General features: G+C 32.7%; 1 protein-coding gene across 2 annotated transcripts in view; it reads left to right on the top strand.

The window, feature by feature from the left end:
• The window catches only part of LOC123704246, a 64059-nt gene that overhangs the window by 11300 nt on the left and 37226 nt on the right, over window positions 1-15533 (top strand). For both annotated transcript variants that reach the window (XM_045652548.1, XM_045652549.1), the window contains exon 2: window positions 12242-13647. In XM_045652548.1, the coding sequence (XP_045508504.1) occupies window positions 12247-13647 (1401 nt within the window). In that variant the 5' untranslated portion in view covers window positions 12242-12246. The remainder of the gene's footprint in view (window positions 1-12241; window positions 13648-15533) is intronic.

Genomic DNA, 15533 nt, shown 5'->3' on the forward strand with positions numbered 1-15533 from the left:
AACAACTGAAGGCTTTTGACAATTGCATAACTGTGTAATCCTTGTTACGTAATTGAAATTCCTCCGTCAAAGAAAATCCCGCATAGTTCCCGTTCCCGTGGCATTTTCGGGATAAAGCATATCCTATGTTCTTTATCAGGTATCTAGTTACATCTGTAACAAATGCTATCCAAATCGGTTCAGTAATTGAGGCGTGAAGTAGAGACAGACGGACAGAGTTACTTAGGATTTTAAACTCGATTTTCTGTAATAATTATTGTTATATATCGCTACGTAGATTAGTGCCTTATTAGTGCATATTCATAGTTTTCATTTGTGGGTTTTAATTTTAAAGCTATTAAAAATTGTAATATAAAGTTAAATAATTTCGATAAATCTATCTTACATAGTCGAGATTTTTCTTATATACAAATGTAGCAGTTTATGGTGTAAAGTATGTGCTAAAAAATTCATACATACATTCGTAAAAATAACCACGCTTTTTACTCTGTCGATGTTTTTCTACAAATTTTGTTCCATTCTGAAGATAAGACGTTTTTCAATGATATTGCTTTCGATATCTATACTAATATTATAAAGCTGAAGAGTTTGTTTGTTTGAACGCGCCAATCTCAGGAACAACTGGTCTGATTTGAAAAATTATTTCGGTGTTAGATAGCCCATTTATCGAGGAAGGCTACAGGCTATATATTATCACGCTAAGACCAACAGGAGCGGAGCAATGCGGGTAAAACCGCACGGCACAGCTAGTTATAATATATAACGAATAATTAATCTATATTACAAGTGTTACACAAAATATAATTTATTATCCAAAACATAGTCGTGACCCACTGAAATTGGTTTATTTTGAAACAATTTGACCTCAGGTCGCTTCGTGATTCGATGTCGTTTTCAAAATATCTTACAAGTTTGATGCTAAAATGTTACGAGATATATATCCTACTAATATTATAAATGCGAAAGTTTGTATGGATGTATGGATGTTTGTTACTCTTTCAAGTAAAAACTACTGAACCGATTACAATGAAATTTAGCACGCATATAGAGGGTAACTTGGATTAACACATAGGATTGGTTTTATCCCGGAAATCCCACGGGAACGGGAACTATGCGGGTTTTCCTTTGCAAACGCGGGCGAAGCTGCGGGCGTAAATCTAGTCATAATATATTCGCATATTTCATTTCATTATTTGAACTTTCAGAAATTGGTATTTTATATGTAAAGTTTTTAAATAGTAATATAATACTAATAATATAAAGCTGAATTGTTCATTTGTTCGTTTAAACACGCTATTTTCAGGAACAAGGTCTGATTTGAAAAATTATTTAACCACTAGGTTTCCGCCCGCGGCTTCGCCCGCGCAGTCAAAGTAAAACCCGCATAGTTCCCGTTCCCGTGGGATTTCCGGGATTGCGTCATTTTCCCGGTATAAAAAGTAGCCTATGTCCTTTCTCGGGTATCAAAATATATCCATACCAAATTTCATGAAAATTGGTTCAGTAGTTTAGGCGTGATTGAGTAACAGACAGACAGACAGAGTTACTTTCGCATTTTTAATATTAAGTATGGATTTATCGAGGAAGGCTATATGCTATATATATCACATCATGCTAAGGCCAACAGGAGCGGATCAATGCGGGTAAAACCGCGGAGCACAGCTAGTTAATAATAAATACATAGGTTTGTTAAATTATTTGAAACGTATATATGTATACGATGGTTTAGTACACATTTCTAATACTGTTTCTTTTTATACCAAACTAGCGGTCCGACCCGGCTTTGCCCGTGGTACATATTTACGTTTTCTCTACATAAGAACCATCCTCGTACTTCAAGGAATATAATAAAAAAAGAATTAAAGAAATCGGTTCAGCTGTTCTAAAGTTATACGCTTACCAACACATTTTGGGATTCATTTTTATATTATCTATAGATGGAGTGATATTTAATTTAGATTATTTTTCATTATTTCTAAGAAAATAATGTTTCCTATGTGAATGAAATTATCGACACATTAAAAAAAGATAATTCTACCGTTTCGTGGTTCTTCTCCATAGATACTGCTCTCCGAATCGGTGGTAAATTTAAAAAAAACTAGCGGTCCGCCCCGGCTTCGCCCGTGGTACATATTAACGTTTTCTCTACATAAGAACCATCCTCGTACTTCAAGGAATATAATAAAAAAAGAATTATCGAAATCGGTTCAGCCGTTCTCGAGTTATGGAATTACAACGAAAAGTGGCATTGATTTTTATATATTAGATGTACTGATGATTCAAAAGTTCTTCTAGAAGAAGTCTAATTGAATAAATAAATGTTTGAGTTTGTGTTTGTAGTGACACATTCAAGCTTTGAAAACGATTTATGCACGTATCATGCATGAATATAATAATTTTATATCATGCATGAATATTTATATATTAACATATTTTATAAAACGCCAGACAGATTGTCTCTTAAAAAACTTGTTGATTGAAGACTAAGCCTAATTTATTCTTATATATTTCCAACTGACTTGGCAAGCGTTTTCCTCGCTAGATTGAATTATCGTCCACGAAAGTTTCTAAATTTCATGAAAATCGGTAGAGCCGTTTCTGAGATGCAGATTATAACATCAGGTACACGTCATGTATATATCCAACGGTAAAAGAATTTTTGAAATCGGTAGAGTAGTTTCTGAAATAAGCGTGTTTAAAAAAACTTTCGAGCTTATATGTTGTACTAGCTACGCCCCGCGGTTTTACCTGCAATGCTCCGCTCCTGTTGGTATTAGCGTGATGATATATAAGCTTATAGCATTCCTCGATAAATGGGCTATCTAACAACGAAATAATTTTTCAAATCGGACTAGTAGTTCCTGAGATAAGCGCGTTCAAACAAACAAACTTCAGCTTTATAATATTAGTATAGATTAAGTATAGATATAATACAAGAATTGCCCATTTAAAGGTTTATAGAGTACAGGTTTTAAAAGACCTTAAACTAAATGTAACAAAGATTCACATCAGCTTTTAAAAGCTGACCTTTCTCAGCTAGACAATGGCCGATTTTGAATTTTTATCGCATTAATATTGTAATTTTTATTTAAATATTTTTATATTGTCTTTGTCAAGGCTAACACGCTGATTTTATGTGAATGTGAATATTTAAACTCAATTTTATGCACTATAAAATAATGGTAAATCGTCTGTGTATTTAAAATTTAATTAATGTGTATTTTACTTGACAATTTTAAAATTATTAAATCCTCATACGATATTTCGTATATTGTATTGTCCGACAGTTAAAAAGTAAAAACTGTTAAGCTAGGAAGAAGTATAGAATAATTCTCTGTGAATATATCTTATTAATTTGTTCTGTAAATATATCTGTATTATCGAGGAAGGCTATAATATTAAATCATCACGCTGAGACAAGTAGTAGCGAAGCAATGCGGGGTAAAACCACAGGGCAAAGCTAGCTATTCGTAATTAAAAATAATACGGGATATTTTTAGATTATAAAAAGAATAATATATAATTTAGAATCATGTTTTTCGCTAGACATCATCTTTAACGAAACTTAACTATCGACATTTAAATAAGTTATTTATGTTAAAAAACAAGTTTATATTATCCCATAACTACGTCAATTCTACAAATTATGATGACCAATCAATAGGAATGTTTTTTCTGTACAAATTAAGTTTATCTATAATAGAAACAAAAAAAATTAATGAAATCTAATAGAAATATTATGAAGATGAAGAGATTTTTATTAGTGTAGATTCGGCAGTATTATAATAATAGATTTAAAAGATTATAATAAGTAGTAACTTGATGAAATGTATCCACTGCAGGGTAAGAAAACTCTCAGATGCTTCGCTTTTATTGATCGTTATGTGATGATTTGAAAGCCCTAAACTCCGAAACTTAAATTCCTTTTCATTTATCGAGGAAAGCTATCCTATCCTCCTAGTAATATTATAAATGCGTATGTTTGTGTTTACATTACACGCAAATACTACTGAACAGATTACAATGAAATTTAGCACACATTTAAAGGATAATTTGGATTTACACATAGGATACATTTTATCCCGGAATGTATGTCTGTATGTTTGTTTCTCTTTCACGAGAATCCTACTCTACGGATTTGTATGAAACTTTACAGTAATATGGTTATACATCACAATAATAGCTATGGAAATAAATACATGCTTTAACGGGTGAAACCGCGCGACACAGCTAGTATTTATAAATTCATCTCTACAGCCTTGCGAAAGGAGATCTTGTGAAGAACCGGTTGTTCAATGTAAAACCAGTTGAAGATGGCTAAATATTTAAATTTTACACTGCCAGTTAAATGTTTTAACTAAATTCGTGCTTTTTAAATGTGTTTTAATAACTCAGCCCCCGGAATCACAGACACAATAGAAAATCTATTGTGTCGTGGTCCGATCGGGCCGCTGCGCTGGGGGCTCAATGGGTTAAAATGTAGTAACTGAATTAAATAATATAAAAGATAGGAATAAAATAGAATGATATAGAAAAGCATTATTTTCAATGAAATATATAAAGAAAATACAGTAAAAATTTTACACATTTGAGCACTTCATTCATTGCTAATTGAATTGAATTAAAAATAAATATTTAATTGTAAAATTAAATTGTCAATTGTCAATTACTACAAGAAGGTATATTTAATCTATTTATATATGAAATTGCAAAAGCTTATGTAAAAGTTGCTAAATACAATATCACTACATAGTATAAACAAAGTCGCTTTTTCTGTCCCTATGTCCCTTTGTATGCTTAAATCTTTAAAAATACGCAACGGATTTTGATGCGGTTTTTTTTAATAGATAGAGTGATTCAAGAGGAAGGTTTTAGTATATAATTTATTAGGTTTTAGACAAAACGGGCGAAGCCGCGGGTGGTAAGACGGTAAGGTAGTAAGTTATATACGATTACTATAATGATCAAAAATTCATGACAACGTATCGTTACATAATATAGTTATTGTACAAGTAACAATTTATTGATAAAACAAACAGTTCGAAAAACAACATAAAAAATGTTGCAAAGAAATCTACCTTTTTTAAATTATAGGTAAAATGTGTCCTCCCAATTAAGACAAATTTTACATTTAACGAGCAGAAAAAATATATAATAAAACCTTGTAGGTATTTTATTCTTTTTATAAATTTTGATGTGTCATTGTTATAAAAAAAAATCTTACTAATTCAAGCCGTTTTCGCGCCAAAATACATAACTTCAAACATGACATGTTTCTCTAACTGATTACGATATTGTCCAATAGAAAGTGCGTAAATTGAAAACAAAAGTGTGTTCTATAATTTTTAAAGCTACATAACATGATCTAAGTGTAAAGGCCACTGCGTAGGCGCAAGGTCGTTGAAAGCAGATGACATAAGATGTCAAGAATCGTGTGGGAGTCACGAATTGATTCGTTTGTTGGAAATATTTTCTATATTGTGTCGAAGTGTTGCTATGGAAACGGTGTGTTACATGGTTACCATGGCAACGTAGGATCTGAAGAAATTATTATTTTTTAACTTAAAAACAATAAGTTGAAAATTGAGGCTCCGTATACTTTTCTTAGACAAAAAAGGTAAACATTTTTTTTATAACATAACAACATACATATAACAGAGGAAACAATTATTTTTTATTTCATTTTCTCATATTAGCTGGTCGTTCTGGTTCGCGATATTAATAAATAAAAACAATGAGTGCGTGTACTATAAGTGTACACACGTAAGAAGTGAAACTTCTTTATGACCTTATTTTTCAAAAGATAATTTACTATATGCAACTTTACAGAAATACGTCAAAACGCGTGGTAGAGAAAGATGGCGCGTAACGGAAAAATGTCACGCTTAACGAAAAAATGTTACACTAATTTTTTTTCCAACCCCGATAAAGAAGTTTCACTTCAAAAAGAGCCTTTGTTTTTATTATGTAACTTTACTAGTAAAATAATTATCAAAATCTGTCCTGTAGTTTTGGAGCTTTTTTGGTACTAACAAAAAAATATATCTCAAGTTATTACCCTATTTTTAATAAACTAAACACATTTAACTTTGCAGATGCGTAATCCATACTAATATCCATATAAATGCGAAAGTAACTCTGTCTGTCTGTCTGTTACTCAATCACGCCTTAACTACTAAACTAATTTGCATGAAATTTGGTATAGAGATATTTTGATACCCGAGAAAGGACATAGGATAGGTAAAAAATAAAATCCATTCATAAATGGAAAAAATAAATTTAAAGTAAATTTATCCCGGAAATCCTACGGGAACGGGTTTTTCTTTGAAAACGCGGGCGAAGCCGCGGGCGGAAAGCTAGTTAGACATATAACAGACCTCTGACATATAACATTAATTTACTTTTAAAGTGCATTTTTAAGAAGATTCATGAACATTTGAAAGTAGGCCGTAGGATTCAAATGTAGTATTAGGTCCTTTTTTGTATAAGTAATCACTACTTAGAATAGTTAATGCTGTTTTAGTAAGGTAAAGGCTCCTAATACGGCGGTAGTCAAAATCGCTTCCTAATACGGTGGTATTTCTATTTTCGAGTTTTATTCCTGTTTTATTAATTTTAAGTACACCAAAACGTAAACTATTTATTCCAAATTTATTACTCAATGACTTAACTAACGTTTGCAAGTATAGCACATAGACAACACAATAAGATCAATCAATCTGTGTAACGGCATCGACATGAGAGGTGTTTCCATACAAACGCGAAACAACAAAAGTAAGTACACTAATATTTATAAACTAAGTTTTTCGTATTAATAAGCCGTTCAAGTTTGTATATGTATTGTTTATTGCATTTTCCTACTATAACACTCACTATTTAAATAGCTTGTTTCATATTTGTAAGTCATTTTCTACCCAAAAAATAAGAAATAAAATACCGCCGTAATACGATACAAATTTTATAGATTAATCCTAATACGGTGGCATAACTCCGAAATAGGAAAAATACTGGGCATGTTTAATTGTTTATAACTTTAATTTTATTTACTTATTGAATTAATTCCAAGATTAGTTGAAATAATTATTAATCGGATAAATTAGAAACCATATTCTGCGGTATGTGTTCTTAATTAGAAATCCAGTTAAATATGAAAACGGTTGATTACAAAATGTTTGTTTCTTAGAAGGTGTAAAAATAGGAAGGTGTATTTTAATGTATCACAAATCATTTATTTTGTATAACTGTTGATTTGAGTTTTACACATCTGAGCCAAAAAACTGTTATCATTTGATTAAGCATTTACACTCTCTTGTTTATCGAATTTTTGATGGGTCAGAATTAGGATTATTAAAAACACGAGTAGTTTTCCTATTACGGTGGTAGATATTTCCAGGTAACTCTGTATTAGGTTATATGATCTCCTATTACGGCCCTATTCATAGAACTTAAAATTACCAGATTTAGGGTAGCGTAAATAAATAAGAAGTTTTGTGTCTGTTTTTGTGGATTCTTATTTGATATGCGTGTTTTTTTTTTTCGATAAAACTAAAAGCATAAATGAAACACATTAAAAGTGAATCAACGTAATCAAACCAATGGTCAATGAATAAAAATCTTACAATTTACTTTACTAACACATTCTTATTATTTAACAAATATTATTTGTACGGAACTTCAATGAATATAATTTCTGACCCTCCGTAATAGGAGCCGCCTACCGCAGTATTAGGCTCTGACCAAAATCATACCTCCGTATTAGGGAAAATCGACCTGACTCTTTAAATATTTTTTTAAAATAAGAAATATCATGAAAATAAACATAGACTCAACAGCAATACAAAATTTAAGTTCCACTTTTAACGATAAAGTGGTTTGGCACCTTTAGAAAGACTTACAAATGCTTAAATTTGATACTTACTTTCAAATGTTGCGAAATACCTCCGTATTAGGTGCTTTTACCTTAAATAGGTAGTTTGCGTAATCGCATGATATTTATATTAGCCAAATCCTATCCTATCCTTTAATAATTATAAATGTGAAAATTTAAGTATGTTTGTTACTCTTTCACGCAAATACTACTGAACCGATTACAATTCAATTTAGCATACAAATAGAGGGTAACTTGGATGAACATATAGAATAGATTTTATCCCGGAAATCCGACGGGATTAAATCTATACTCTTTCACGCAAATACTACTGAACCGATTACAATTCAATTTAGCACACATATAGAGGGTAATTTGGATTAAGTGCGGATTTACACAGGGTCAGTAGACAAGTCAGTCGCGGCGCCGAAATTCGGCGCTGCGACTGACTTTAACTGTTTACTTAGACTTCAAGCCTCTGTACTGACTTCAAATCTGTTTACACAGGGTTTTTTTTCGGGTCAGCACTGATTTGCCTCGAATTTGTAGTCAGTTACTGACCCTGTCTGTGTAAATCAGCACTTCATAGGATAGGTTTTATCACGGAAATTCCAAGGATACCTACGGTAATTATGCGGGTTTTTCTATGAAAACTCGGGCGGAAAGCTAGTATAGTATATTATTATGATATCTAAATACTAATACATAGATATTATCGGAATGGCCTACGTGTATTAGTCATGTTGAAAAAATTTATTCATATTTGATTTAACACTTGCTGAGGTCATAGGTAATGACACAAACAAACATACAGACTGAAGGTTGCGTTTCTGTTTCGTTTATTTATATTTTTTATTATTGTTCGGAAACTAAAAATTGTAGATGTATAATATTATGTATGTTACTTCCCCTTTTATAATTGGAAAAAAGGTAATTTAATATACCCCCCTTAATATATATAAATCTCGTGTCACAATGTTTGTCCTCAATGGACTCCTAAACCACTTAACCGATTATAATAAAATTCGCACACCATGTGCAGTTCGATCCAACTTGAGAGATAGGATAGTTTAAACATGTAGGTACCACGGGCGAAGCCGGGGCGGACCGCTAGTTATATAATATATATATGTAATCTTTTTATTAAATAGCATTATATTATCTGTGAAGTATTAATTTTTATCCGATCTAGATGAGGTTACATTTCTCGAGTTTATATTATGTACTAGCTTTCCGCCCGCGGCTTCGCCCGAGTTTTCAAAGAAAAACCCGCATAGTTCCCGTTCCCGTCGGATTTCCGGAATAAAATCTATCCTATATGTTAATACAAGTTACCCTCTATATGTGTGTAAATTTCATTGTAATCGGTTCAGTGGTATTTGTGTGAAAGAGTAACAAACACACACATACACATCCTCACAAACTTTCGCATTTATAATATTATATAGAATTGGCCCATAGTTTTATGAATTTTAGTTTAAAGAGTCAACGACATTTGGGTTTGAAAAAAAAAATAAAGAGGAAAGTTTTAACTTTTTTCCAAAATCTGGTTTTTCTGTATTTTAATTTATTCTAAATTTACATACGCTGTAGGTTTTTAATTTGTTGTTTTTTTTTTTAAATTTAATCTGCTCTTGATGTTAATCTTGGAATATTTTTGATAAGAGGTCCTGAGTTTATTTTTTTTTATATAGAACCTTTTGAATAACTATATAAAAAGTTTTTGTGGAAATAAACTAGGTTGTAATGACCGCCTCCTTGGTACAGTGGTTGACGCGTGAGCGTAGAACCGAGGGGTCCTGGGTTCGATTCCCGGTGGAGACGAAGAAAAAAAAAATATCTCGGTCTGGTAGGACACAGAAGGCTGATCACCTACTTGTCCCTAAAGAAAATCGATCAGTGAAACAGATGTATGCATAATGCATCTGCCCCTTACCCCACTACGGGGACACGGGACTTCACTTACTTTAATGTTCTTATTTATTTATTTGTTTAATATCCAAAGATTTTGTTAATCTCAACCGGGAATCGAAGCTAGAACCTGTCGGTTCTAACCATCCCGTATTAACCACTGTACAATGCGACAGTATACCTAATTAATATATAATCGAGTTAAAGTTTGAATTAATTTTGAAAAAATGTTTTTATCTTTTAATATGTTTTTCTTAGACAAATATGGTCACGGTTCTGTTTGATATAATTTTAATTCACATTAATTTTATGATAGTGGGCGATAATTCGTTCCATATTAAATTGATGAACCTTATTCGAAGATAAATAGTCTGAGTCAGACAGAAGTACGGACTATATATAGATATGCGTAGGTTTGAAGGCGAAATTGTCTATGGTTAGGTCATTTAGGTTTCGTTTCGTCATTGTGTTGGCGTTTAGTTCCTGTTAATTTGGTTATTAATTGATTTTAATTTTTAATGCTAAATAAATTTCAGGACAGTTCTCTGGCATTATTATAATTAATAATTTTATACGATGTTACATAAATATGTTGTAAAATTAAATTGTAAAACTGACATAAAGAGCAACTGTGGAGTTTCTTGCCGGTTCTTCTCCGTAGATACTGCTTTCCGAATCGGTGGTAAATGTTAAAATATGTAATGACGTTTCAAAAGTGCTTCTAGAAGAAGTCTAATTGAATAAATAAATGTTTGAGTTTGAGTTTGCAAAGATTTACAGATTAAAGTTATTTAAGCGAATAGAATACATACCTACCTACATCGAGAATTGTAATATTATCACAATTGACACATCATAATTTGAGAATACCCCCTTACGATTGTCGTAAGCACGCTTGCTTGTGTGCGTGAGTAATTTCGAATATTTGTATGAAGTTTCCCTACTGGTTGTCTACATCTTTATACTGTGCCTACAATTTCCATTTAAAATTAAAATGAATAGAGTATTTCATTTATTTTAGTCAATGAAATTCAAAAATATTTATATTTCATAATTTCATAATAATTATGCTCGATACCTTATTTAATACATGAGTAATTTTTATTTTAAGCTATCTTTTTAACTATATACAGTATATTATAGTATATACTACGTATAAAATCTCCTTATCTATGAATCGCAATTAATACCTACATACGCATATAATTTGGTTATTTTTAATTTAAAAAGAAAGAAAAACCATTAATTAATAGTATATGTTCGCAAATTTTCATCAACCAACATTTAATAATAATTTAAACTCATAAAAAAGTTAATAGACAAATATAAAACATGAAAAAACTTTATTATACATAGGTATGATGTAATCTTTGACCAGTCATGTTTTTTTTAAATTCTCATAACCTATGCAATACACGTTTAACAAATTTCCCTACATTTAAGGAAAAACGCCCAAACCAATTTATTAAAAACAACCTTATTACAACGCACTAGGAGTTATATCGGCAAAGCAAATGTAAAAACTATAGAAAAATCATCACAAAACAAACATTTAGGTGGTCTTTATTTACTTGTGATAGAGTTCAAAATCGAAGTAAAAATAAAAGAGTTGCAGTCGAACCTTGAACTATTGATTTGGTGATTTGTTTTTTCTTAAATCATGTATTCTTTAAGATAGAAACGAGTTATTTAACAAAAGGACATGTTAAAATTATTAACATATTAGCGTAACTAGGTTTAATCTAATAATATTATAAAACAAAGTTTGATTGTTTGAACGCGCTAATCTTAGGAACTACGGGTCCGATTTGGAAAATATTTCACTGTTAGATAGTCCATTTATCGAGGAAGGCTGGCTATAGTATATCATCACGTTAAGACCAATAGGAGCAGAACAATGTGGGTAAAACCACGGGGCACAGATAGTGTATTAATATAGTGCCTATAACTCGTTCCTGTAACTGAAGCTATAACCATTAAATACATTTGATAGTAGAATTAAGATAATAGCAGTATGGTAATTTGTTCATTTTAATTAACAGGTCGCAAATATTAACATTTATTTACTAAATATTATTATGCTAATGAATAAGGATAGCTGTTTGTTTATTTGACAAAATCTGAATATGTTATTAATGGCATGGTTTTTCACGATCGTAAAACGATAAACTTTGATTTTAATAAAAATATTTATGGCTTTTTAAATTAACGAAAGGATACAATTTCACATAAAAAATAAATATTATAATATTATAACTATGATTACGCGTTTATCACATTCTGAGTTATTGCGAGTAATAGTCTGTTAAACTCAAAAAAGAAAATTTTAAAAATAAATCTACATTAAGTACAATGACTTAAATAAATCTTACGCAAATTATTTCACATAAATATCCTAGTATACTAAAATAGCATTAATCTCAATGTCCAAATGAAATTAATATAAATTTCTCTTGTTCACAGATAAAATGAAGCCACTACTTCAAACAGTGGTGGTCATATGCCTGCTTATAGGCGCCCAAGCACACCCAGAAAACATCGAAGATGTCAAAGAATTACCCCAAACCAAAGAACCAGTAGTCGAGGCTGAAGAATCCGAACCAAGCACACGAGTAGAGCGTTGCTCAACATGTGGCCCGCTTAAAATTAACTCGCCTAAAGAAGTATTGGCAGCGCTTCAAGCGATTCCAGGATCTGAAGTACACACGCAACAGTCTTTCGAAGGCTGCTCGAGTGAGAAAGGCTGCGCTGGCGTCAAAGTAAAAGACGGCCAGGTCGTCCAAAGATACGGAAACTCAGACGCGTTCAAAGCCGCCGAAGCAGCTGATGTCAACAACGAATTTAACTTCTTAGCCGCTGGAGCGCTTGCCAACCCCTTCTGGTGGATGAGCCAAGACTCACCGTTCAAAACGGGCGGTAATTTCCAGAAATTCAGCAAACAAAGCTCAAGCTATACGACCGCAGGTGCTGCTGGCAATGCAGGTCTCGATGCATCTTTGAACCTCGCTGGCAACCCATTCTTAAACGGTGAATTCGCAAACGCAGGGTTCGCTGGACAAGGCGGTAAACCCGGATCTTCTTTCCAATCATCTTCTTTCGAATCGTCATACAGTTCGAAGGGAGACCTTGATTTGTCAAAGAATCCGTTCCTTAACGGTGGTTTCAAGGGACAGGGTGGTTTGGGACAAAATGCGTTCGCACAAGGCGCAAATTCAAACTTCGGAGGGTCTAACTTCGCTTCTCAAAGCGGTTTATCCAGCTTTGGCGCACAAAGTGGATCAAGTGGTTTCGGTGCACAGGCTGGACAAAATGGATTTGCTGCACAGGGTGCACAAAATGGATTTGCTGCACAGGGTGCACAAAATGGATTTGCTGCACAGGGTGCACAAAACGGATTTGCTGCTCAGGGCGGACAGAGCGGCTTTGGTGCCCAGGGCGCTTCAAACAGCTTCGGTTCTCAATCTGGAAGCAGTTACGGATCCCAGTCTGGAAGCAGCTACGGCTCACAAAGCGGCAGCAGCTTCGGATCCCAGAGCGGCTCAAGCAGTTTCGGATCCCAAAGCGGTTCGAGCTACGGATCTCAAGGATCTTTTGCTAACGGCGGTGGTTACACGGGATCATCTCCCCGTCCGTTCGCGGGAACACCAGGAGTGACAATAAACACACAGAAATCCGAATTCGACTTCGACCAACAACAACAAACTCAACAGAATATCGATGAGCTGTTCCAAGGCAGTGGCAATGTGCAGGAGACCGGTGACTTTCAGCAAACTTGTGCTGGTCAGGGATACATCTGCGTGCCGAAAGCACAGTGCAACAATGGTGTCGTGAGCGGCAATGGGGCTAATCTGCTGCAGGCTAGAACTAAGGTAAGGATAGTTTAATTTTTATTATACGCTATTTTGTATAAGAAACATATTTTTTATGAACATGTTACGGTAAAACAAATGCTTACAATGCAAATACAAAATGATTGGTTGTGGACAGACTTTGCAGTAATATGAATAATTTTTTGCATTTAAATGTAAATATAATTAATAGGTGGTAGATAAGCATTAGTAGTTTAAAAGGATACAATACTTTTTGTTACAAAAATACAATTTCTACTATCCTTTATAATTTACATAAATTAATTAATTAAAATAAATAAGAAAAAACCTCTTACCGACCTCAGAAACGTGCTAGAAACATTTCAGTACATTTCCATAAGAAAAAACGTTTTTATTTGCATACATGTCCAATAAAAACGTGTTTTTTAAATTTCGCCACACTTGACCTCTAGAATTTTGACCGCGTCTAACCCATCATCTAACTGACCGCACCGACCGCTTCTTAACGCGAACCTTTACGCACAATTTATCGGTTAGATAATATCTATCTATACGTATAAAGCAGAAGAGTTTGTTTGTTTGTTTGAACCCGCTAATCTCAGGAACTACAGGTCTGATTTGAAAAATTCTTTCGGTGTTAGATAGCCCATTCATTGAGAAAGGCTATAGGCGATATATCATCACGCTAAGACCAACAGGAGCGGAGCAATGCGGTTACCGCGGGGCATAGTTAGATAATAATCATGGTGTTCACATAAATGTTTTGACCATTCGCAAAATAAACTATTGTTAACACTTAATCAGCTATTATATTGGCTATAGGTAAACTTTTGACCTCCCCAAAGCATGGTGTAATAAAAATAATTGAAGATTTAGAAAGGTCATGTGATTAAATGTCAAAATCGAGTAGGTATGTGCGGCCGTGGATGATTCATACTGAATGCCTTTTTTAATTGTTCGTGTTTTTTTAATTAGAGGTAGAACAACGGGTGTTTGATTTAGACTTGAAGCTAATACAATAATAATGAAATAAAGAAAATAAATTAAATTAGAGTGTAATATTGACGTATTTAAAAGAGTAACTATGAAGTTTCTTGCCGATTCTTCTCCATAGATACTGCTTTCCGAATCGGTGGTAAATGTTAACAATATGTAAAGACGATTCAAAGGTGCTTCTAGAAGAAGTCTAATTGAATAAATAAATGTTTGAGTTTCAAAGACAAAATATTTATTTATAAATAAATATTTTATCCTAATACACACCTACATATTGTATAAACACAATATGTAGGTGTATGTAGGTAAATGCTTATAGATTTTCTGTTAATACAAATGTTATAAAGACGCCATTTTGAAGACTATATCACAAGAAAATATATTTTACGTCATCTTAGATTTAGGATAGTAAAATAATATACCTAACCAATAGGAATATCAAAAACTAGCGATCCGCCCCGGCTTCGCCCGTGGTACATATTCACGTTTTCTCTACATAAGAACCATCCTCGTACTTCAAGGAATATAATAAAAAAAGAATTAAAGAAATCGGTTCAGCTGTTCTAAAGTTATGCGCTTACCAACACATTTTGGGATTGGGACCCACGGGAACGGGAACTATGCGGGTTTTCCTTTGCAAACGCGGGTGAAGCCGCGGGCGGAAATCTAGTTTTTATATAATAGAAGATTAACAAGTCAAATAAACTTTGGAATCAAATTAAACTTTAAATAACAACTGGTTTTGTCCTAAAAATATCGATTAAATAATGAATTCAGAAAAGATAATAAGTAATTAATGAATAAATTTAATTAAATTTGTTTTATTATAAGTGTCATTCACCGAATTTTTAAACTATTCAATATTCATGTTTATAGGAAAAACTTTTTGATACATACCTATCTACTTATACTAAATTAACTACTAAATT

The sequence above is a fragment of the Colias croceus genome, chromosome 29 (assembly GCF_905220415.1).
Source record: "Colias croceus chromosome 29, ilColCroc2.1".
NCBI classification, from domain to species: Eukaryota; Metazoa; Arthropoda; class Insecta; order Lepidoptera; family Pieridae; genus Colias; species Colias croceus.